Source organism: Pelodiscus sinensis, chromosome 1, assembly GCF_049634645.1.
Source record: "Pelodiscus sinensis isolate JC-2024 chromosome 1, ASM4963464v1, whole genome shotgun sequence".
Classification (NCBI taxonomy): domain Eukaryota; kingdom Metazoa; phylum Chordata; order Testudines; family Trionychidae; genus Pelodiscus; species Pelodiscus sinensis.
Genome location: NC_134711.1, coordinates 25,192,106 through 25,217,577, shown reverse-complemented (window position 1 = coordinate 25,217,577; position 25,472 = coordinate 25,192,106). Strand labels below are relative to the sequence as shown.

Here is a 25,472-nt window from a genome sequence, read left to right as displayed (position 1 = left end):
ATGGGTCTGGATCCATGTCCCCAGGGATCTTCACACCACCATCCTCGATGGGCTCATAGAGGAACCTAGGCCCATCCTCTACTGTTGGGTTTCAGCTAGGGATCCTGTAGTAAGCAGGTACGGTCTCGCTATTAAAGCCTTCCTTGACCTGTCTCTGTGCCTTTTTTTTATAGCGCCTTCCTGGGCTCATTCTCCTCAGATTCTCAAAGGACAGTAGATGAGTTATGATGAACAAAGCAAATATGAAGGTCCTGCCCCAGATCTGTCTATCCCAGGGAGGCTCTAGCATCTAGTATTCTCAGGATAGCCTCTGGCCTTGCTCGGCCTTCCTCTAGGCAGGCTGTTTGTTTCCTATGGCCCCTGCCAGCCTCGCCTCCCCCTGCTCCCCCCAGCTCCCCAGCTCCTTCTGTTTGTCAGCCACTACTGACCTGGAGTTTTTCCTCTTTTAACACCTCTGCACAGGCTTGACACTTCATTTGGGCTTAATGGGGTCTGGGTTATTAAGCCCAAAGACTTTTATTAACCCCTTCCAGGCCAATATGGGGTGAATATACCCCATTGGAGGGGGTGATGGAACTCCTAACATTAGACAAATGGGTTCTGACATATCACCTGGCTACTTGGTTCATTTCCATACTTATATCTACTACTCACCCACCTTCCATTTCCCTTTTCAGAGACTCTCTCATAAGAATCTTGTTTTAGAAGAGAGTTCTCTCTCAACTCTCAAAACAATAGAGGGTCCTGTTTCTTACGTAGAGTTAGACTTCTGTTCCACGTTTTTCATTATACCGAAGAAGATTCTAGTTTTCAGAATGATGAACACCTTTATTTAACATCTGAAATTCAAGATTGTTACCCTAGACTCAGTAATACTGTCATTAGATCCAGAGGGTGTTGAAGCTTTCAGCCTCCAGGGGGCTTATTTTTACTTTTCCATGCATTTGGCAAACAAGATCAGGACCTGTGGATGTGACAAAAAAATCAGTTTTTCAGGAGGGCGCATAGAGTGTCTAGATTGGCCTCACTCAACCAGGGTTGTCTGGACAGTAAAGTTGGAGTGCAAACCTGTGATTTCCAATTTGACCCAAAGATTACTGAAGTGGTCTGTCCTGTGGGGAATTATCAGCTTGAATTTCAACACTGAAGGACCAGATAACAAGGAAGAAGTGTGCTCCTTCAGACGTCACCACTACAACAACCAGATGGCCGATACTATTTCTTTCCCTTCCAAAGAAAGTGGAGTCAGAGACATTGCAGACCTGCTAATTGGTCAGCAGATAACACCCACTGCATGATGGTGTCTGCTCTTCAGCTCAGATACTTATTCTCTTCCTGAGCCATTTTACTTCTTTTTGTTTCATTAACAGACTACTTGAAGTGCTGTGAGGGGATGCCTGCCAGGAAAGACTGGTCCTTTGCAGGATGTGAGTTGGGGGGCTGAGATGTCAGTGTGTAATTAAATCAGCCATTTAATTATTGGTACTGTTAGTTTTGTGAGTTGATTATTTATTGTGCTCCTACAGTGATTTGATAAATCATTGATCCTGGGAGTGGGCTGGAGCTGTGACAAGAGCCGCATGTGGTAGCTGCCCAGCTGCTCCCGGGGTGAGTGGCGATGTGGCAGCTCCCAGGTATGGGGCCAGAGCTGGAGCTGAGCCGTGGCCCCAGCTCCAGGCGCAACTGCACAGGAGCCTCAGTTCTAGCTCCAGCACATGGGACAGCCTCCCACCACTCGCCCCTGCCCCAGCTCCGGCAGCCATCACGTTGCTCCAGCCCCACCCGCATGGTGGGAGGCTGTCCCATGGGCTGGGGCAGGGGCTGCTGTGAAGTTGCGCCTGGGGCCAGGGCCACCCCAGCACACAGGAGCAGCCAGGTAGCCACTACGTGGGCCCTGGCCCCAACTCGAGCCCTTCCCCAGCTGCTCCTGGCCCCAGGAGCAGCTGGGCAGCCACCACACGCAGCCCTGGGGGAGGGCTGGAGCTGCAATATAGGCTGCATGTGGTGGCTGCCCAGCTGCTCCTGGGGTGAGTTGCATGGTGGATGGCTGCTGGAGCTAGAGCTGGGCTGCAGTGCAGCTCCTCCTAGGGCTGGGAACCCCCTGCATACCTGTTGTCTCTTTTCCCTCTTCACTGCCTTCTGTCTCTCAGAGCCCCTGCTGGTGTCCCCCTCCCACCCCCCAGCTCCCTATATGTCACTGTCCCAGCATCCTACTCCCTGCAAACCCTGGGCACTGGCAGCAGCTTCCTTTTGCCCCAAGTGGGAATTCTCAGCCAATCCCACAGGGAGCAGCCTTGGGCATCCCCTGGGAGCAGCGCTTCCTGTGGGGGAAGGGGGGTAGGTAGGTCTTACCACCTCCTCATGAGGTAGGGATTGCTACCTGGGAGCAGGGCTCAGGGCTCTAGCAAGGGGGCGGCAGGGGTCTCTGCATTGGGTTTCTTGGGGATCAGGGCACTGGTGAGTATCACAGAGGCACACATCCCAACAAGCTCACATGACTTCAATATTGGTGCACAGGACAAAACTCACTCTGCTCATTGATGGAAAATCTTAGAGGGAACACAGCCTGGGAGGGAGGGTGCAGGAGCGCTCTTGGGTTAGGGATGCAGGGTCAGGGAGGGAGAGTGCATAAAGGGGTTGGGAGGTGTGGGATGTAAGTGTAAGGAGGCTGGAGGTGAGGCACTTACCTGGCACCTTGCTCTTGGGCGGCACATGTGGCTTTGTGCCCCACATTGCTCCCAGGAACCATCTCCTGTTGCTATGGGAGCAGCGGGGGAAAAACCTCTGGGCAAGTGCTTTGCTGCATAGGTGTTTCCACATCTGGGCGAAAGGGGAGCGGCAGCATTCAGTGCTGCTTCCTCCTCTTCCTGCTAGGGTCCAAACCCTGGGTGTTCCTGGATTAGGGGCACCTAGATTACAGAGGTTCAAATGTATTATACACAGATACTACAGCGAAGACCAGCATTTCTCAAATTGCGGTCCCTGACCCAGAAGGGATTTGCAGATGGGATGCAGAGATAAAATTTCTTGATACCTTAAATGACTGCTTCTTGGAGCAGCTGATTCTGGAACCCATAAGGGGAGAATCTATTCTTGATTTTGTCCTAAGTGGATCGCAGGAGCTGGTCCAAGATGTAAATATAACTGGACCTCTTGGAAATAGTGAAGATAATGTAATAAAATTTAACATCCCAGTGGTAGGAAAAACACCTCAGCAGCCCAACACTGTGGCATTTAATTTCAGAAAGGAGAACTACACAAAAATGAGGAAGTTAGTTAAAAAGAAATTTAAAGGTACAATGACAAAAGTAAAGTCTGTACAAGCTGCATGGAAACTTTTCAAAGTCACCATAATAGAGGCCCAACTTAAATGTATAACTAAAATTAAAAACACAGTAATAAAACCAAAAAAGTACTTCCATGGCTTAACAACCAAGTAAAAGAAGCAGTGATAGATAATATGACATCTTTTAAAAAGTGGAAGTCAAATCCTAGTGAGGAAAATAGAAAGGAGCATAACTTTGTCAAATGTAAAAATATAATATGAAAAGCCAAAAAGGAGTTTGAAGAACAGCTAGCCAAAACCACAAAAAGTAATAGCAAAAGGTTTTTAAGTACATCAGAAGCAGGAAGCCTGCTAAACAACCAGTGGGGCCATTGATGATAGAGATGCTAAAGGAACACTCAAAGATGATAAAGTCATTGAAGAGAAGCTAAATGAATTCTTTGCTTCAGTCTTCACGGCTGAGAATATTGGGGAGGTTCCCAAACCTGAGCCATTCTTTTTAGGTGACAAATCTGAGGAATTGTCTCAGATTGAGGTGTCATTAGAGGAGGTTTTGGAACAAACTGGTAAACTTAATAAGTCACCAGGACCAGGTAACATTCACCCAGGAGTTCTGAAAGAACTCAAATGTGAAATTGCGGAACTATTAGCTGTGGTTTATGACCTATCCTTTAGCTATCTTCCAGTCATGAGTTACGGAAGCTGATTTAATGTGACGCCAATATTTTAAAAGGGCTCTACAGGTGATCCTGGCAATTACAGACCAGTAAGTCTAACATCAGTACTGGGGAAATTAGTTGAAACTATAGTAAAGAATAAAATTGACAGACACATAGATGAACATAATTTGTTAGGGGAAAGTCAACATGGTTTCTGTAAAGGGAAATCATGCCTTACTATTCTACTAGAGTTCTTTGAGAGGGTCAACAAACGTGGACAAGGGCGATCCAGTGGATATAGTATCCTTGGATTCCAGAAAGCCTTTGACAAGGTCCCTCACCAAAGGCTCTTAAGTAAGTTATCATGGGATAAGAGGGAAGGTCGGTTCATGAATTGATAACTAGTTAAAAAACAGGAAACAAAGGGTAGGAATAAATGATAAGTTTTCACAGCAGAGAGTGGTGTCCCCAAGGGTCTGTCCTGGGACCAATCCTATTCAGTTTATTTATAAATGATCTAGAGAAAGGAGTCAACAGTGAGGTGGCAAAATTTGCAGATGATACTAAGCTGCTCAAGATAGTTAAGATCAAAGCAGACTGTGAAGAGCTTCAAGAAGATCTCACTAAATTAAGTGATTGGGCAACAAAATGGCAAATGAAATTTAATGTTGATAAATGTAAAGTAATGTAGATTGGAAAAAATTAATCCAAACTATACATACAATACAATGGGGACTAATTTAGCTACAACTACTTGAGAGAGATCTTGGAGTCATTGTCGATAGTTCTCTGAAAACATCCATTCAATGTGCAGCAGCAGTCAAAAAAGCAAATAGAATGTTAGGAATCATTTAAAAAGAGTTAGCGAATAAGACGGAGAATATCTTATTGCCCTTATATAAATCCATGGTATGCCCGCATCTTGAATACTACGTACAGATGTGGTCGCTTCATCTCAAAAAATATTAGCATTTGAAAAGGTTCAGACAAAGACAACAGAAATGATTAGGGATTTGGAATGGGTCCCATAAAAAGAGAGATTAAAAAATCTGGGACTTTTCATTTTAGAAAAGAGGAGACTAAGGGGGATTATGATAGAGGTCTATAAAGTCATCACTGGTATGGAAAAAGTGAATAAGGAAAAGTTATTTTCATATTTCCAAAATATAAGAACTAAAGGTCACCAAGTGAAATTAATAGGCAGCAGGTATAAAACAAACAAAAGAAATTTTTTCTTCACTCAGCGCACAGTCAACCTGTGGAACTCCTTGCCAGAGGATGTGGTGAAGGCTAGAAGTTTAACAGGGTTCAAAAAAGAGCTATATAGATTCATGGAGATTATTAAGTCCATCAGTGGCTATTAGCCAAGATGGGTAGGAATGGTGTCCTTAGCCTCTGTTTGTCTGGAAATGAGTGACAGGAGAGGGATCATGTGAGGACTGCCTGTTGTGTTCCCTCTCTCTGGGGCATCTGTTATTGGCCACTGTCAGCAGACAGGATACTGGGCTAGATGGACCGTTGGTCTGACCCAATATGCTGTTCTTATGGGTCTAGAGGTTATTTTAAGTGGGGGTAGGTCATGATATTTCACCTTTATTTCTGCAGTACTTTCAGAACTGAGTGGCTGGAGAGCAGTAGCTGTTGGGCAGGAGCATTGCTCTGAAGGCAGCCCTTACTTCTGTACTATTGCTGGCGGCATGTTTGCCTTTAGGGCTGGGTTATTGGCCAGCAGTCACTGCTCTCTGGCTGTGCAGCTCTGCATGCAACACTGTCATTAGTAGCATGGAAATGAGATTAGAAATATCATAACCCCCCCAACCTTGTAACCACCCTCTTTTCAAAACTCCTACAATTACAATATGAAATTTCAGATTTGAAGAGCTGAAGTCATAAAATTTATGATTTTTAAAATCCTATTTCTGTGAAATTGACCCAAATGGACTGTGAATTTCGTAGGGCTCTAGTTATGCCCAGGAAGAGTGCCTTTTTAATCAGTGGCTCCACACGGGTACAGCTGTCTACATATGTAACAACCTGCAGAATCAGAGCTGCAGACTGAGAGCTCTTTGGAGGTGGTCCATGTCCATGTCTTTGGAGTGGGGTCCATGTGTTAGTGTAGCACTTAGCATAAGGCATCACTGCAATACAAATTGTGAATAATAATTATAATTCGTTAGTGTTGCTGAAAAATAATTAAAAAAGATTAAATTGGAAAATAGTCAGAGTTGCAAAACGAATGCATTTCCAAATAAAAAGTGAAATGAGATGCCTAATAAATGAAACAAAGACTTTAAGTTAATGTTGAAAATCTTTGTGTATTTAAGTAATATTCAGTGTTTCTTTACACTAAAATCCAGTAATTATTGGGAGTTAAAGATCATGAAAATTCATAATATTATAAAAATATAATAATGTATTTCTAATATATTGTTCATTACATTCTTAAGGTGAAGCAGATGATCAGGATGAAAAAGAAGACACAGAAAAAGAAAACACAGAGAAAGATGATGATGTTGAACAGGAACTTGCCAACACAGATCCTACATGGATAGAATCCCCGAAAACAAATGGCCATATTGTAAATGGCCCATTTTTATTGGAACAACAGATTGAAGATGAAGATGAGGAAGAAGACGACTTCCCAAATCCTGAAGAGTATAACCTTGATGAGCCAAATGAAAAAAGTGATTATTCTTATAGCAGCTCCTATGAACAGTTTAATGGTGAATTGCCAAATGGACGTCATAAAATTTCCGAGTCACAGTTCTCTGAATTTTCAGCTTCAATGTTCTCTGGAGCTTTAGAATCTATAGCTTGTGGTTCAGCTGTTTCTGAGGGATCATCTGTAACTGAAAGAGAGGAGAGCAGCCCATCTCACGATAGGAGCAGAACAGTTTCAGCATCTAGTACTGGAGATTTGCCAAAAAGTGAGTACTTGTCCCCACTCTTGTAAATGCTTTATGTATCTGAGAGTTGCAAATGAAACCTTACTTTTGTAATGGAATGATGGGGTTAAATGATGGGGGTGGGGGTGTGTATGTGCACCTTAACCCTATTCAAGGATGTGTGTATGAGAGCTTACTTTTTATCTGGAGACTGATGAATTATCTAAAATTCAATTTTTTTGCTTATTTATTCCAGTTATTATAGTAATGGTAAATCTTAATTATAATTACAGGTTGAACCTCTCTTGTCCAGGACACTCTCGTCTGGCAACACGCATAGTTCAGCAAGACCATAGATGTTGCTGGACCAGAGAGTGCTGGCAGTGGGGGCTGGCTGGGAGTCTGGTGGCAGAGGTTACAGTGTTTGGGAGCCCATCTGGGAGCAGATCCAGGCTAGCAGCCAGGGAGGGGAGAGGGGCATGATTGAGATCCCAGGAGTGGAGGAGGGCCAGGGGCCAGGAGCCTGAGTGGAGGTGGGAGCAGAGCCAAGTGGCTGGGAGGGGAACCAGGGAGCTGGAGTCAGTGGTCTGACCCAGTATGGCCGCTCTTATGTTCTTATCCTGCATGCTTTCCCCTCTCTTTTTCATCACACTTGAAATTTCCGTGCAGAAGAATCATACCTGCAGTGTGACTCCTGCACATGGCTCTAATTAATAATAGCAGAACCTATTGGGATACCCTCTGATCACTTTCACTCAGGAGAACTGACAGCCATGCCAAGTTGGGAGGGCCCTTGGGTCTCCTGGAAGGGGTATGGCCTAAGGTGGAAGGGGTGGGGCTGGGGCAGCCAGCCCTCAGCACCACCTGGAGTGCCATGCCACATCTCACACCCCCAGCGTTTAGTACTGCTTGTAGCACACAGTGCTCCAGCAGCGATTTAAAGGACCTGGGATTCCTGGGCTAATGCAGTAGCAGCGGTGTTGGCCAGGAGCCCCTGGCCCTTTTGAATCACCAGGCTCTGGGGCAGTTGCCCTTTATGCCTCCCTCCGTCCCCGGTCAGCAAAGTTGCTTTCATTCAATGTTGCTGTTTCAGGAAAAGTGTTATGTGCAGGAGCAACACATACCTAGGGAGAGATGCTGTGCTTCATCTTCATAGCCTTCAGATTATGGACTGTTTTTATTCCTGTTCTGGCTTCTCAGGGGTACCTGCGAGCTGTGCAACACTCCAGAATCTTCTATAGTGCTGAGTTCTATGCCACTCTTCTCCCATCCCTGCTGTGCTCCTTGTGGAAGGTGCCACAAGACAGTTCTTGACTGTTTCCCTTTCCTTCCTTACCAAGCATAGTAGCCATGGAGAATTACAACTGAGCTGCTCTTAGGCAGAATTCCTTTCATATGGTTCAGTGGACAGTGTGTGACCCAAACCAGAGAGAGTTATTTTTTTGCTCCTGCAACTAGCTCCACAAGTAAGCAATTCTAGCAAGAACAATATAACAAGGCATGATCCTGCAAGTAAAAACTAAAGTAGGGGAGGGGGAAGAAGAAATACCAAATGACTGGAGTCTGTGAAACCAGCTGAAGTGAGAGCAGCATCAAGAATGAGTCCAAATATAATAGATTTTGGTCTGAGTTAGAGGTAGGACTTAAGTGAGAGCTCTCCGGGATCTCCATGACTTCTGCAGTGGCCAGTGTGGCTGTCCCAGGAGCCGCTTGAGAAGCTCAGTCAGTCTCTGAACCATACCAGCTGCTTCTGGGGAGGCTTCGGGCCACATTACTCCCTATCTTCCAACAGCAGCAAGAGTTTGGGTGTGGCAGCGTGTAGAGGGATGAGGGCTCTGGGCAGCACTTATCTAAGGCAGGGGTTCCCTGCAAGCAGGGACATGTCCCCCTCTCAGCACCTAGGTAGAGGTAATGCCAGGCTGCTCCACACACTGCCTCTGCCCGCAGGTGCTGCCTTTGTCCATAGGAGCTACTCCTGCAGTTTTCATTGGCCATTTTTCCCTGAAAATAGGAGCTGTGTGGAGGGGTGTTCAGGGTAGAAGTAGTACATGGAGCTGCTTGGCCATGCACCTACCTAGGAACTGAGGGAGGGACATGTTGCTGCTTCTTGGGAGCCACACAGAGTGAGGTAGGAGCCTACCAGTGATACAGCACAACTCCTCCCCTTGCCCCCAGAAATAGAGAAGGTCCTGGGCTGCACAGTATCCCCTTTCCATACAAGTTCCAGTGGGGGACCCAGGCTGCTGCCCCTAAGGCTTCTCTCCTTACCCCCCAGATTTAGTTAAAGTAAACAGTACAAATCATGGACAGGTCACAAGCCATGAATTTTTGTTGACTGCCTTTGACCTGTCCATGATTTTTACTAAAAATATCCATGGCTAGAACACCCTTACTAATAAACATCTGAATTAAGAATAGGGCTGTCAAGTGATTAAAATTTTTTAAGCGCGATTAATTGCACGATTAATTGCATGTGCCTCCCCTTTGAAACGCTGCTGTGGCGTTTCAACGGGGCAGTGCTGCATGGAGCCTGGGATGAGCTGGAGTCCCCAGCTGACCCGGGCTCCATGCAGTGCTGCCCCTTTGAAGCGCCAGGGCAGCGTTTCCAAGGGGCAGCGCAAGGCGGAGCCAGGAGTCAGCTGGAGTCCCCAGCTGACCCTGGGCTCCATGCAGCGCTGCCCCTTTGAAGCACTGGGGTGACGTTTCCAAGGGGTAGCGCAAGGCATTCTGTATGGCATTTCAGTGGAACCCAGCGTCAACTGGGGACTCCCCAACTGATCCCGGTTTCTAGGGAAATGCCTCAGGGAGCCTGGGATCAGCTGGGCAGTCCCCAGTTGACCCTGGGCTCCCCACAGCATTTCTGCGCAGCGGATCAGCTGTGCGGTGGCTGCCCCTTTAAAAAGCTGCCTCTGGCGTTTCAAAGGGGCAGCTGCCATGGAGCCCAGGGTCAGCTGACCCCAGGTTCTGGGGAAATGCCATGCGGAGCCCGGGATCAGCTGTGGAGTCCCCAGCTGTGAGGCGGTTGCCCCTTTGAAAGCCCGCCTCCACATGTTTCAAAGGGGCAGTGGAGCAGCACTTCAAAGGGGCAGCACAGCATTAACGCGTTAAATGAATGTGTTAATCCTGCCCTGCGTTAATCGCAGATGTTAACGCATGTCAATTGACAGCCCTAATTAAGAACAATACAATAAAGGTCAGACAGCCTTGTTAGCATTGAGCAGAAGACCTCAGATGTGCTTGTGAGACTTTGGAAAAAGAAGTATAGGCTCTGCATTTTCTTAATGCATGGCTGAGACACAAAGTACTGGCTTGGTGAGGTTTTTTTAGAACTAGTTGTGATCTGTATATCAGGCTTCATGCAAGCACTGTGTGGGAGGTTAAAGAATACGAGGAGATTTGTGAATGGTTACAAATAAGGGTGTGGAACAGAGCCAGGCATAGTAGTCTTTTGAGTATAGTGAATAGCAAATAAATTAGTTCCTGAGAATATTATGCACTTGCTGAGTTAGAAGATAATGAGACTGGGAAGAAGCAGAGAACAGTAAACTTAACTAATAAAGGAAAAGTAAGGGAAAGGAGGGACAAGTGATATTTATATGTGATTTAATCATGAAATCACAGCTCTGGAATCTATGCTCCTAGAATGCTGGTGCATTTCCACTTACTAGACATATTTGGAAACTGACACAAGAGAAAGATTTGGTAGGTTCAGTAGATGTTAGGGAGGAGAGAAGAAAAAACTTCAGCCTGTCGATGAAAGTTTATTGCCAGTGATCTGCCGCAAAAAAAAAAACACATCAAAAAAAGGATAAAGATCCCATGAACGAATGAACAAGGTGATAATGTAAAGAACATTGGCTTTGGTTCGACAGAGCTATGAAATGCTTTCTGATAAGAGGTAGAGACGACGATGATGATTATGGTTTAAGTAAAAAAGGCATACCCATTTTCTTGGTTCAAAAGTCTTTAAACAATAATTTGGAATAGAGTATAGATGAACTTTTTGCAAAATTCAAAAAATCTGGCGCATATTTCCAGTAGAAGTAATTTTTTTTAAAAAGGAGAAAGAGTAAGATGTTTGTAACTATAAGGAAGTTTATTGTGAATTTGGGGGTTTCATTATTTGGGTGCTATTTGATATTATCGCAAGTTTGGCACATAGATTAAATAGTTTTGAGAATTGTGACTTGGATACTATGAGTGCCTATGTGTGTATTGATGCGTTGAGCACTACATATCTGCAGATATCCGCAGATATCCACAGTGGCCAGGTGGAGGTGGTTTCCCAAACCTCCCTGTGTGAAGGGCCTAGTGAAGAGCACAGGGGCCTAGTGTTCACCCTACCCAAGCACTTCAAACGCCACCACCCTCCCCTTCTGCCCTGACCTGCTGGAGCACCAGACCCAGTTCTGGTTCGGGAATACATGCTGCCCATTCCACTCGGCTGTTCTATGTTGTTGGCTAGTACAGTGCGGGGAATATATGAGGGAGGCTGCTGATTTCTGGGAGAAGAGGAGGGCTGGGTCTGGGCAAGGGCTAGAAATGCCCTGGGCAAGGGCCAGATTCCAGAGCAGTAGAGCCCATCTCCTGCTGTGGGGATTGGAACGGGCAGGGCTCCTACACTGTACCCCTCTGCTTCAGTGAGATGTGACAGATGTCTCAGTTGCCAGATGCCATTGCTCTTGATTTCTGAGCAGCAGCAGCACATGATGCAAATCCATTTCCTGCCCTCAACCCATCTCTTGAGATCCTCACCTTGCTCCTGTGCTGCTCTTTATTTCAGTCCCTGCTCGCAATCATAGAATCCCAGAGCTGAAAGAGACCTCAGGAGGTTATCAAGTCCCACTTTCTGCCCAAAGCAGGACCAACCCCAGCTAGATCATCCCAGCCAGGGTTTGTCAAGCTGGGACTTAAAAATCTCTAGGGATGGAGGTTCTACCACCTTCCTAGGTAACCCGTTCCAGTGTTTCACCACCTTTCTTACTTCATAGGCTGAATCAGCCAGACTCTGCTCTCAGGTTTGGAGGGTAACCAAGAAGAAACAAATCGCTTAATGCGAATAAATGAAAGGTTTATTAGATATTACAGGTGATATAAAAAGAAAAGGCAAGAGAAAGCTTACAACTTCCCTTTGGCTTGCTGGGGACTCTGACTCAGCAAGGGATGGACTCCTGGGCCAGGTCCAAAAGGCAACTCTGTACAGTTCCAGGTCCTTCGGGAAGTCCAAAGGGGATTGGCAACAGTAAACAATATATAGCCTGTATATTAAAATTCTAGAAGTGGCAACTAACTACGTGCAGAGGGAAAAAAAAATCAAACCCCTGCCTGTTTGAGAAGATTCTCACAGACTGACTTGTTTACCTCAGAGCTTATCTCAACTATGCGATGAGCTCAGCCATGCCAGGCATGGCCTAGCTCTCTAACAAGCTAGCTAGCTGGGAATTTTCCTTGCTAACAGCAGGCCAAAGCCTATTTTCTAGTTTGCAGACATGATGAGAACTGGGAAGATTCACTAACTCCTCGAAATACGATGGTCGTCCAGTTTTCCAACCACAACACCACCCTCCTAGTGAAATAGCTTTTCCTAATATCCAACCTGCACCTCCCCCACTGCAACTTGAGACTGTTGCTCCTCATTCTGCCATCTGTCACTACTGAGAACAGCCTCTTTCCATCCTCTTTGGATTGCTGTTCAGATAGTTAAAGGCTGCTATCAAATCCCCCCTCAATCTTATCTTCTGCAGACTAAACAAGCCCAAATCCCTCATCCTCTCTCACGCGTCCACATCCTTTCTGTAGTGGGTGGCCCAGAGTTGGGTGCAGTACTCCAGATGTGGCCTCACTAGTGCCAAATAACGGGGAATAATAACTTCTCTAGATCTGCTGGAAATGCTCCTCCTAATGCACTCTAATATGCTATTAGCCTTCTTGGCTACAAGGGTACACTGTTGACTCATATCCAGCTTCTCATCCACTGTAATCCCCAGGTCCTTTTCTGAAGTTAGTCCCCAGCCTGTAACAGTGCTTCGGATTCTTCCATCCCAAGTGCAGGACTCTGCACTTGTCCTTGTTGAACCTCATCACATTTCTTTTGGCCCAGTCATCCAATTTGTCTAGGTCACTCTGGACCTTATCCCTACCCTCCAGCATATGTACCTCTCCCCGTCTTAGTGTCATCCTCAAATTTGCGGATAGTGCAATCCATCGCCTCATCCAGGATACTAATAAAGATGTTGAACAAAATCGGCCCCAGAACCAATCCTTGGGGCACTCTGCTTGAAACCGACCACCAACCAGACATTGAGCCTTTGATCACAACCCATTGAGCTCGACAATCTAGCCAGCTTTCTATCCACCTTACAGTCCATTTGTCCAAACCATACTTCTTTAACTTGCTGGCAAGAATTATGTCCACAGAGCCAGTTATCTCGTCAGAGAAAGCAATCAGGTTGGTCAGGCATGAATTGCCCTTGGTGAATCCATGTTGACTATTCCTGATCACTTTCCTCTCTTCCTAGTGCTTCAGAATGGATTCCTTGAGGATTCCCTCCATGATTTTTCCAGGGACTGAGGTGAGACTGACTGGTCTGTACTTCCCTGGATTGTCGTCGTTCTGGGTATGTCTGCACTACCACACTAGTTTGAACTAGGGTGGTTAATGTAGTCAGTCGAAGTTGCAAATGAAGCCCGGGATTTAAATATCCTGGGCTTCATTTGCATCTTGCCGGGTGCCGCCATTTTTAAATCCCCGTTAGTGCGGACTCCGTGCCCGCGGCTACACGCGGCACGGAGTAGGTAGTTCGAATTAGGCTTTTTAATTTGAACTACTGGTACGTCTTTCTGTGCAGATGAAGATAAAATCTGATTAGAAGATTGCAGATCACATGACAGGTTGAGCCTAGTGGATAATGATCCATATTTTTATGTCCATGCAAGACTCTACTAATATGGGCTTTTGAAGAATACTATCCTGATATCTATTAGAAAAGTAAAAGAAGATGGGTCCTTTGGGACACATGGTCTTTAAATATTTTGCAGACTTTTTAGCTTTCTTTTCTTTCTGCTTGAATACATTCATCCTGTATCCTACAAAATGGATTCAGAGTGAAAAGCTGATAATGGAAAGGTGTAATAAATTACAGGTTAGTCAGCATCTGTCAGGAATTGTCTCTAGATAATCATAGAAAAGAGACCTTCTTTGGTCGTCTAGTCCATGCTTCTGTAGGTATTAGCTACTAGTCCATCTCTGGTAGGTGTTTGGCTAACCTGTTCTTAACCTTCAATGGCAGAGAATTTGTTCCCATGCTCAACTACCCCTATAGTTAAGAAGTTTTTCCTAAGATTTACTAATGTCTAACCCAAATCTCCCTTGCTACAATTTAAGCCCATTACTTCTTTGTCCTGTCCTCGGTGGTTAAGGAGAACAATTTATCAACCGTTTCATTACAAAAGCCTTGTACGTACTTGAAGATTATTATATGTCTCCCTCCCATCCTTCTCTTTTCCAAATTACACACACTCCATTTTTTCAGTCTTATTTCATAGGTCATGTTTTCTGATCTTTATTCATTTTAGTTGCTGTCTTTGGACTTTCACTACTTTGTCCACATCTTTCCGAAAGTGTGATGGCCATAAATGGACACAGTACTCTAATTGATGCCTTCTCAGCGCTGAGTAGAGTGGAATGTTTTCTTCTGATGTCTAGCTTACAACACTCCTATTAATACATTCCCAAATAATGTTTGCTTTTTTTGCAACTAGATTACATTGTTGACTCATATTTAGTTTTGATCAGCTATAATCTCCAGATCCTTTTCTGCAGTACTCCTATATAGACAGTCATCTCCAATTTTGTATTTCTGCAGTTGGATATTCCTTCCTCAATACAGTCATTTGCATTTGTCCTTGTTGAGTTTCATCATGTTTATTCCAGACCATTTCTCCAGTTTGTCAAGATAATTTTTAATTCTTATTCTATCCTCTGAAATGCTTTCAGCCCCTCCCAGTTGGAAACCATCCACAAACTTGATCAGTGCACTCTTCGTGCCGTTATCCAAATCATTTATAAAGATACTAAAGAACTGACCCAGGATATATCCCTGCGGGACCCTCACTTGATATGCACTTCCAGCTTGATTATGAACTACTTGTAACTAATCTCCTTGTATGCTTTTCTAGCCAGTTATACACCTGCCTTCTTAAGAGTCGTAAGACATTCATAGATTCCTTCAGGAAATTCTTTTAAGTTGAATGACAAACGTATTCCTAATTGCAAAACTGACACCATGAATGTGCCTGAAGATTTTCATTTTAAAAAAAAGTTTAGCCTCCACTTTCTTCTCTCAGTAGAACTTCATCTGAGCAATCTGTCTCACTCAGGGCAGTGACACTGTTGTTATATCTTGCAAGTTCCCTGGCAACATAGCATTTCTTCTTTCCAGACATACATTATATTGTTGTTCATCTGGGTGTGAACATTTCATGTAGTAAAAGTCATTATCTCGTCCACAGGCAGACTGGTCCCATTGAACATGATAATCCAGCCAAAAGTGTATTAGGGATGTTAAATTGTGTTTAATCAGCTAATCGAGTAGTCGATGGAATTTTGATAAGAGAGAAACTGCAGAGCCACAGCTGGGTTAGCTCCCAACTCCAGGAGCTAACCCCACTTCAGCTCTGCTTTTTAAATGTATTAAGAGCTGCTATCTCTAAATGTATTAAGAGCTGTCCCGACTTGCGCCTGGTCCCAGATGCTGCGATTTCCCCCTTATCCACCAGGCTCTTAATACATTTAAAAAGCAGAGGTGCAGCAGAAAGGAATGAGCACGAGCTGGGAATCAGCTGTCCTACCTCGCGCCCAGTCGCAGCACCAGCTCCTGGTGCTTATCAGGTAGTCGACTAGACCCGTACATCCCTAGATTGTATTTGAGAGCCTAGATTTAGGGCACCTTTTCTAGCCCTCTCCTCATGTAGGGTGAGCAGAGGAGAGCCTGAAAAGGACTGCTCAGTCACAATAGTGGTTGCTGAACTGCATCCCTGTCTCTATACAGAATTAAGATGACCAACCAGCTACCAATGCCTAAATGTAGATTAGTGACTAGGATAGTCAGATTCACTATAACTTATGATTGTTTGTCTTGAGTTTATTAACAACCAGTCTGCTGTTGTCATCATTGTGTATGCCCCAATGCTTGAGTCCATTGAGGATATTAAGGAAATGTTTTACATAGATCTTTACAGAGTCTTGACTGGGGCAGGCAAGATCCAGCCCACCAAGCTTTTGAATGCAGCCTGTGGCCTACAGCAGGGAACAGCTCCAAGCTGCTCAAAGCAGCTGGCTGCTCCATGTGCTTCTCTGCACCACTCACTGGGGGAGAGGCATCACACGTTGCCCCTTCCCCAGCACAATCTCTCAGCTCCAATTGGCTTAGACAGATCATTGCAGGGACCAGAGTGAACCAGTGGCAATGGCAGGGAAATAATTACATGATTAAGATATACCCAGATAATCCTGACTAGTTACTCTCACCCTCACACTGCAAAAGAAGGTGAAAACCTGCCTAAAGTCACTGATAATCTGATTTAGGAGAAAATTCCTTCCTAACTCATATGTAGTGATCTTGAGCGTGTAAGCAAGAACCAGCCGGCCCAAGGACCTGCAAGAGAGAATTCTCAGAGCTCTGCGCCCTCCCTGTCCAACATCCCACTCCAGGTGTAGTCATATCTGATGCTTCAGAAGAAGGAGATTAAAAAAAGCCTACCACCCTTACAGAATACATTGGGGAAAGGGAGAGAATCACTTTTTGTCCTCTGCAGCATTGTAATTTGTTTGTAGTAGCTGAAAACGATATCAACATTCTGCTTGATTATTTTTTTCCATAACAATTACAAGTTATGGTTGGCATTTTCCCCCCTCAAAGAAGATTCCTATAATTGTCTTTACCTTCTCATACTCAGTTGAGATGTGAGACATTTTTTCTCAGTGCCTTCCAAGATGAAGCACAAGTCCTTCATAGGAATCTTTGTCCTTGTTGGTCTGGAAATGCAATACCAAACATGAATTACAAACTCCAGTTCCCCCACACATGCTAATACTTCTGAGCTACTGATATCCCACAGAGTTAATAATTTTGTTCTTAGCATACAGAACCTAGCAGTTTCTAATCTGCATGAAAATCTATTTTATACATTTTACATCTTCCAATGCAAACTATTTTCTTTAATCTGCAAATAGCAAAGTGATTGTTGTGGACAGAGTGTTGTACTTATGAATCAGTGTCTTCAGAAATCACCTTACTTAACAGTATCTTCAATATCAGATACATATTAGATACCCTCTATTTTGAGTGAAATATTAAGAACAGATTAAAATTGTGAGTAAAATGTTTCACTGGTAGTTCAGGATGGGAATGGGTGAATGTTCAAATTGGAAAATTATGCAGACTTCAGGACATTTTAAAATTCTTTTAACAATCTAATATGCTATTACACTTGAACTGTTTTATTAATCCAGCAACCCTGGGAAACAGGGTGTGCCAGATTAAAGATTTTGCTGGCCCAAGGAAGACACTGTGGGGTCTGGATTATGGGGGATGGGAGTGAAGTGCTTACCAGGACCCCACTCCTGGAGACACTTGTGGCTCTGCGCTCCCGCTGCTCTCAGGCAGAACTCTATGCTACTATGGGAGCAGCAGGGAGGAGCCAAAGGGGCAGTGTGCAGAGCCACTTCCTCCATACCATGGATGTTCCTGTATTAGAGACATCTGGAGTACCAAGTGTTGTATTAGAAACAAAGGTGAAGATACCTGTCACTTCAAATTATCGTAATTGTCAGCTAATGATTTTGATATCTCCCAAGTTTTTAAGAAACTTAATGAAGTGCTACACTAGAAAATGTTTATAGACAATGAAAAACATGCCATGGATACTATTTGCTCTAATTCTTATTCGTACTAGCAAAAACCCGTGCTGCAGACTTATTGGTGAATCCTCTGGATCCAAGAAATGCAGATAAAATTAGAGTTAAAATTGCTGACCTGGGAAATGCTTGCTGGGTGGTAAGTATAAAAATCTTATTTTAATTATTTAGCCTTCATTATTCAGAACAAGACTTTTTATTGTTCAGTTTCTTTCCATTAATGCTGTTCTTTCCATTTTAGCATAAACACTTTACCGAAGACATCCAGACAAGACAATATAGATCCATAGAGGTTTTAATAGGAGCAGGTTACAGTACCCCTGCTGATATCTGGAGTACAGCCTGTATGGTAAGAACAAGAATATGCTGTTATTTTATTATGTCAGTCAATCTTTATTTTACCAAATAAAATCCATTTAGAACAATTGCTTATTTACAGTGGGGTCCTGGCTAAGATGGTTCTTATTATAAATTACGTAAACACAGGAACAATGCTGTAGCTGAGATGATAAACATATTTTCACTGTAAGTTTGATTTCCCCCCCCCCCCACACACACATCATCGTTTCCAATATCCTGCCATAACTGCCTCAGTTTCTTTTCACTGCCCATGGCTAGAGTTGGAGCTGCGTGTGTTGTCTTTACCTCACACTTTCAGGTTTCTGAGAAATTTTCTTGTATAGATTTAGTTTAAGTGTTAGTTTATTATTAGTAGATTAGATGACTACAGGGCTGGCAACATTCTTCAACGGGCCCTGGGCAATCTGCAGGGGAGGCTTGGCTCCTGGTCTACCAGAAGGGGTGGGGCATCAGGTGGAAGGGGAACAGCTTGGAGCAGCTAGGCTGGAGCAGCCAGGCCTGAGCACCCCCTAGACAATGCTTTTAAATTTCTGGGCTCAGGGCAAGCGCCCCTATTCTGTCTCCTCCCCAATTGGCAGCCCTGTTTGTTCCCCTGACAAGGGCCTGAGCATTGTCCTTTATGTATGGGAGCTTGATTCTCGATGAAGAAAACATTAGAGAGAGGTGCTTCATCTGCAAGTTATTGACAAAGAGGACTCAGGTGGTGAGAGTCTTTTGGCTAAAGCAGAACATTCTGGAGCAGGGCAGGAGGCCCCTTTGGCACAAAGGCCCTCATCTTATCAGTGGTTGCCCACAGAGGTGGCAAATGATGCAATCCTGGTGCTTCTCCCATGAGGAAAAGGTTGTTCGCCCTCTTCTGGTGCAGCAAAGAAGAGATCCCATAAAAAGAGCTTGGAACCATTCCAGGTCTCAGAGGTACTATTCCACCTTTAGGAGGGGCATTGACCAACTTTCAACTTATTTTGGCGTGTGGGATGGAGCAGGTCTATCCAACTGCTACAGTCTGTGCTGTTGACTTCTGGCTCTGGCCATGTGGCATCTGTTCAGTCCAGTACCAACAACATTGGCATCATTACTGACCATCTCCATGCCAACAACATACCAAGTGATAGCAGACGTTCTTTGCCTCTCAATTCCAGACTCTCTGCTTGTTCAATTCTCTGGTGCTTTGTCTAGCAGCTTGTCTTCTGTCCTTGGCACCTTCTTACTGTGTCAAATTACTGTTGGGTCCCTCAACACCACAGCTCTCACTGCCTCAGCTTCAGGCTATGGAGTCGAGGCCAAGCCAGGCTTGCATGCACTCCTCCTCTGCCCTCTCTCCTCAGCATCTGGAAGAAAGATGAATGCATGCAAGCTGTGTACTTTCCCCTCGCACCCTGATAGGAGAATGGGAAGAAGAGCAAACAGTGTCCCAATATGCGTGGCTGCAGCCCCTGCTGCCTTTCTGAAATGGCACCTTTGCCCCATCCCTACATGAACAGCCCACAGTACAGTTTCCCTACCTAGATGTGGTCCTCGGGTCAAAAAGTTTGCCTACCCCTGTTTTGGGGCTTCATGCTATCTATAATGCCTGTCAGACCTTTCAGGATCACATCAAGAGTGCAACATTTCTCATACTCTCCGGCAATACCACCACTTTTTAAAGTGTGGGCTATCCTGACAATCAGTGTTCTCTGTAAGCTGTGCACTTGGCGGTCATCCAAAAGAGATTCTGATGCTGTCCAGCTGATTAACAGAGGGTACAGCTACATAGCAACATTATTTCAAAATAACTAGTTATTTCAAAATAACTTAGCTGCATCTACACAGCAGGCAGTTATTTCAAAATAAAGTCAAAATATTGTCAAGCTGGAGGACTTTATTCCAACTCCTGTAACCCTCATTGTAGGAGGAGTAAGGGCAGTCACAGGAAAAGTTCTCTATTTTGAAATAAGTAGCTGTGTAAATGCTCCCAATTTTGAAATAAGCTTTTTTGAAATAAGCTACACAATTGACATAGCTCAATTTGTGTAGCTTATTTGAGATAATCCCTGTGTAGATGCACCCAGAGTGCCCATAGCTGGCAGCATGTGTTTTTACTGGTGGTGCGCATGCTTCAGTGCGCATAAAATTTATTCTGCACATGGTTGAAAAAAATTAGAGGGAACATTGCTGACGATCAACCTATTTGACATGAGAGAAAATAAAAAATGCCATCTCTTCTGTTCCTGAGGTCATCTCAGTCCAGATTTCTTGATCAATTCTTTCTACCTGAGCTGGGAGTCTCACTTCTGTATGCCTTTCCTCTAATTCTAGTCATCTGACAAGTAATTTTCTAGCTAACATTGGACCATGTCAGGCTCATTCTGATTGCTCCAGCATGGCCCAGACAGTGTTCATTCTCCTGCATCCTCACATCATCATTTTAGTCTCCCATATTCCTCCTTCATCCTGAGCTCCTGACTCAGAATCCCAGTCAAGTTTTGCATCCATCACTCAGATTTCTGTATCTGTGTGTGAGCACTGCATGATTCAGTGAGGAAAAGGAATGATGTTCAGTGGTGGCACAGCAGCTCTTGCATAATAGTTGGAAGCCCTTAACCAGATTGGCCTATTCAGCCAAATAGAAGCTTCACTCAATATGATCATTAGCCCCGGGAGTTCAGTCAACACTGGTTTGTATCCAGGACATCTTGGAGTACTTGTTACAATTTCAGTCTTCTGGTTTTCTACTTAGGCCAGGTTAACATTGGCAGAGAAAATTGATGCAAGATACACAACTCCAGCTATGTGAATTGCGTAGCTGGAGTGAAGCTCCTTGCATCGATTTTCTGGGGTGGATGTGGGGTGTGGCAGAGGGTTACCTTTTACACTGAGTTTGTAAGCATGGAAGATGAAAAGGATAGTGGAGCATTCATGTTGAAAAAATGAGTATTTTAAAAACCGCAGCGATTAGAATCTTAGTAAATCTAGTGTTTGGAGTAGTCATGGTAGTATTAGCCAATCATAGTTAAAATTGCAACTCAGTTTCCGGTGATTTTGATGTCTACTTTAAAAGATACAGAGTATAAATGCTCCATCCAAATTGGTTTGTTGTCTTTGTGGCAAAAAGTGGATTTTTTTCAGATAAATTGACTGTGAATTGGACCAACATATCCTGGAATTACAAGATCTGCAAATAGAAGTATTCACCAGCATTTCAAAAAAGAAAGAAAGAAAAAAAAAAGTAAAGGACAGAAATCAAACTTCGTTGTTTCTTGGGGTCATATCAGTTAGATTATCTATGAATGGTAGAGTTCAGAGAATTTATACATTAAATATGTATTTCAAATACCTAGGTTCTTGTAAATTTATCTTACCTGTTAATTCCTTTCTTTTTAATTGTTGTTCTCTCTAGGTACTGTCTAGATCAGGGGTCTCCAAACTTTTCAGCCCGAGGGCCGCATTAACTATCAAACAGCAGTTCGGGGGCCGCTTTCACGCGGGGAATTTCAGTTGCCTATTGCGTCCTCTGTCGCAGCGCGGCCGGTACTCTGACCATGCACTCCCTCCAGTGCTGAAGGGGAGGGAAAGGGGGGCCCGGGCCCACCCTCACTCACGGGCCCCAGCCCAGGGCCCTAAGGACACGGAACCAGCTGGCTCCGGTCCGGCTGACGGGGCTCCTGCCATAACTCGTCAGCCCGCCAACTCTAACGAGTTCTGCCCTGGGCTGCTTCCTTTCCCTCCTCGTGTGACCCTCTACCTCCCCCCACCGTGGGGCGGTCACCTTTGATTCGTCCGTCAGGCTGACGGTCGTATGTCCAGATGCCCACCCCTCCCGCCGGGGCTGGTCCTGCCGTCTGGGTGGCCGTCGGGTCTGGACTCCTGAGAAGGGGGGGGGGGCTTTTCCCCCTGCTCTCCCCTTCCTCTGCACGCTGTCCTCCCCTCCTGCTTGCCACCGCTCACTCCTTCCCCCCCCCCCGGGCAGAAGGGGTCACCTTTTTAAAGTTCCCGCCAGGGTTCACGTTCCCCCGCACGTCGCCGGGCGGGCGTTACCACCACCGCCCATCCTGCCCCCTGATTGGCCAGCTGCCCTGTCAGTCTGGGCGGGGGAACGCCGCCTGTGCTAACCCCCGCCCCCTGCGCCGTTTGCCGCCGCGCGGCCGCTTGTCAGCGGAGCAGCCCGCTTCTCCTGCCCCGGCGCGGCGTGAGTACACGCCGCACACCCCTGACAGGGCCCCCCCCCCGCGGCAAGAAGGGCCCGTTCGGCGGCGCCCCAGGGACGGGCGGGGGTCGCCTCGTCACACCGGCATGCGGAAGGCGGGGCCAGACAAAAAGGTCTCCACGGGCCGGATGAGAGGGCCTCGCGGGCCGCATCCGGCCCGCGGGCCGTAGTTTGGAGACCCCTGGTCTAGATCCACTCTGTGCTATTTCACCTTAACATATTTTTGGTCTATAAATATTCTTTTTTCTTTACTTTAAAGAGTTCAGGTTTGTAGGTGCAACCTATCTAGCTAACTTTGTCATTAGCTTGCTAGTGACTTGTCAGACTGCTATCCAGCTTACAAGGCCCACAAGCTTTAAGTGCAGTTATTTGCTACTGTGGGCTTCTTGTACCTTATACATTCCAAACTCTGTAGGCATCAACTTTGGATCCTTTAAATTGTCAGGTATGAAGTGGTTCAAGGAATTTAAAAGCTCTCCCAGCTCTCTGCATTTGAACACTTTGCAAGTTTTATGAATCAAAACAACTCCTGTGTGAAACATTTACAGCTCTGCTTGTCTACTTGGTGCTCTAACTGTTGGTGTGAGAGCCATATCCTGAGAGGTTCTGATTATGTGCAACTTCCACTGAATCTAGTGGGAGTTGTGGGTACTCAGCAGCTTGCAGGAAGAAACCATAGATAACATACAGAAAAGAGGAGAGAAGACAATGGAAATAACATGAAAATAAGCTTTTTTTGATTGAGCGGGTTAGGTGTATGCTTTCTGTAAGTTCCAAAATGTTTAAAAAAATGTTTACATAATATAAGGAAAAGACTGTGTATCTCATACTTTATATATCAAGAGGTGGAAAGTTAGTTGTAGAAGGGAAACTGATAAAAATAAGTTTTAGAAAGGATTAAAAGGAAAAAAGTAAAGAAGCTTTAATAGCAGGAGAAAGAAGAATAAGAGTCTGGACGTGTGTTCTGGTGAACAGCAGAAATGGTCTGGTGCTTTCCTTAAATGTTTATATTCATCTTCCTCTCCCCATCATACTGTACATTACAATCTAGCAAGCTTCATTCACTTCACTATGAACGTTTTAAATCAAGTAGGTTGTTTAGAACACATTATTAGGTTTCGTACAAATAACTGATAATTTGCCTTTTCTCAAGGGTGCATTTTCTATTCAAAAGAAACCAGAATAAAATCATAATACCTGTCAATAATATCATCAGCACACTATATTTCATAGTTGCATATTGGCATCAGTGAAATTGGGTCTGGGGCAGTGCGGCAACCCAGGAGGGAAGCCAGGGCCACACGACAGCCTAGCAGAGTTGGCAGGAGGATAACAGGCCAGAAGTGGATCTGGTGGTGAGCTAGGGGGCCAGTGGCAGAGTATCTCTCCTGGTCTGACTAATGCCCTGGTGCGGGACAAGTCATTAAAGTGCAAGGCTACTAGGGGAGCCTGATCATAGGAGAAACTCTTTCTGTTATGTTTCTGTGGGTATATGTTGGCACTCAGTAAAAGTGGCTTTCAGAGAGATTTGGATTACTGAAGAAAAACAGCACTATTGCATTTATAAACAACAACTTTTAGAAGTGAGCAATAGGAAACAAAACATAACTGTAGGATGGCAGGAGGAAACTTGTACTTGGCTTTTTTGCAGATCACATAGCATTGATCATTGAACTGCTGGGAAAAATCCCTCGAAAATACGCTATGTTGGGGAACCTGGGTAGTGGGAGGGATGTTTTTGTGGAGTGGACATCCTTCTAAAATGAGGGGAGAATTCTATTAAATAATTTTATTACAGTGTAAAGTTCCAGTCCTGCAAACACGCAGGTTTAGCATTCCCATTGTAGCAGTCCCATTCAAATTAATGGGATTACTCACATTATTAAAGTTAAACATATGCAAATGTATGCAGGTTTGGGACCAAATATATGTACTCACATTCTCTCCTCTAAGAGAATGCTGTAGTAGTTCTCTTAATTTTCTTATCAAGAATTTTAGAGAGAGTGTATGTGTTTCCAAAGGCACTTCATGAACCCGAAGATACCATCATGTTGGTGCATGTAAAAAGTACATACCGGGTAAGGATATGAACTGGTAACTAGTTACCTGAGAAGCATCACCTTTAACAGGTGTTGCTTGCCAGGTAATGGTTCACCAGTACCCAGGAGCAGCCTGTGCAGGGGCCAGGAGCAGTGGGGCTGGAGCAGCCCTTGCCTATAATCGGAGGCCCGTTCCAGTCTGACTGTGGCAGTCAAGAGGCCACAGCAGCCCAACAGGGCTGTAACGGTCCCCACACCCGCTCCCCCTCTAATCGGTTATCTGCTTAAACACTACCTTTAAACGGTTAACCAATTAAATGGGATTTTACATCCCTAATACCAAGGTGTGTAACAAACTTTCTTACTTTGCACAGGAACTGGCATCTTTTAAAAAACCTGGAGAATTCCAAGTCTGGTTGCAAAACAAATGAGATGCTCATGGTTTCTCAGGTGGTGGTAGTAATATCACTAAGGAAAAAAATATAAAACAAATATAAAATATGGCAGAATTAATATTGTTCCATAGGAAGGAGGCAGATGATAGACTGATACTAGAATCAGAGAAAGCAGCTTGCCTTGCATTTTGAAATGGAGGAGAGATGCTGCAAGTTAGTAAACAGTTTAGAAAGCTATTAAGTGAAACAAATTTAGATTCCAGTAAGAGATGCTGTGCACAAAGTAAAATACCCGTGTGCAAATTTTTCCATCGGCAGATATGGGCAGTATTCATTGCTTTTGTTAACTAGTGACTGCTGCTTTGCTTTGAAGAATGCTGTACACAGAAAGAATTCTACAGGGAACAAATGGTCTTATTATACTTCTGTCATAATCTGTGTTTTTGCAATTCCTTCCATGACTCCTCTTATACGTGGAATGCCTTCTATGAGCAAATTCTGCTGCTAAAACTGCTATGATCTCCTTCAAACACTTACATTTAGATTTGTTTTTCTTTTGATACCTTTGAGAAATTGCCAACTGATAATTCCAGGGAGGTCACTGAAGATCACTGGTCTTTGGGAACTCAGTGAATTTTGTTGTGTCTTAGCTCACACATGTATAATGAAATTAACAAAGTATAAAGAGACATTAACTGCTAAAGTGAATATCAAGATTTATTGATTCAAGAGATAAACATAGATCAA

General features: G+C 44.6%; 1 protein-coding gene across 19 annotated transcripts in view; it reads left to right on the top strand.

Moving 5' to 3' along the window:
- Nucleotides 1–25,472, top strand: part of SRPK2 (SRSF protein kinase 2) — a 249,951-nt gene that overhangs the window by 188,254 nt on the left and 36,225 nt on the right. For 18 of the 19 annotated variants that reach the window (XM_075911279.1, XM_075910971.1, XM_075911389.1 and 15 more), the window contains 3 exons: nt 6,393–6,872; nt 17,787–17,887; nt 17,990–18,097. In XM_075911279.1, coding sequence (XP_075767394.1) covers nt 6,393–6,872; nt 17,787–17,887; nt 17,990–18,097 — 689 coding nt within the window. Of the gene's footprint in view, nt 1–1,370; nt 1,428–6,392; nt 6,873–17,786; nt 17,888–17,989; nt 18,098–25,472 lie in introns of all 19 variants that reach the window. The other variant, XM_075910412.1, reaches the window with a different exon arrangement.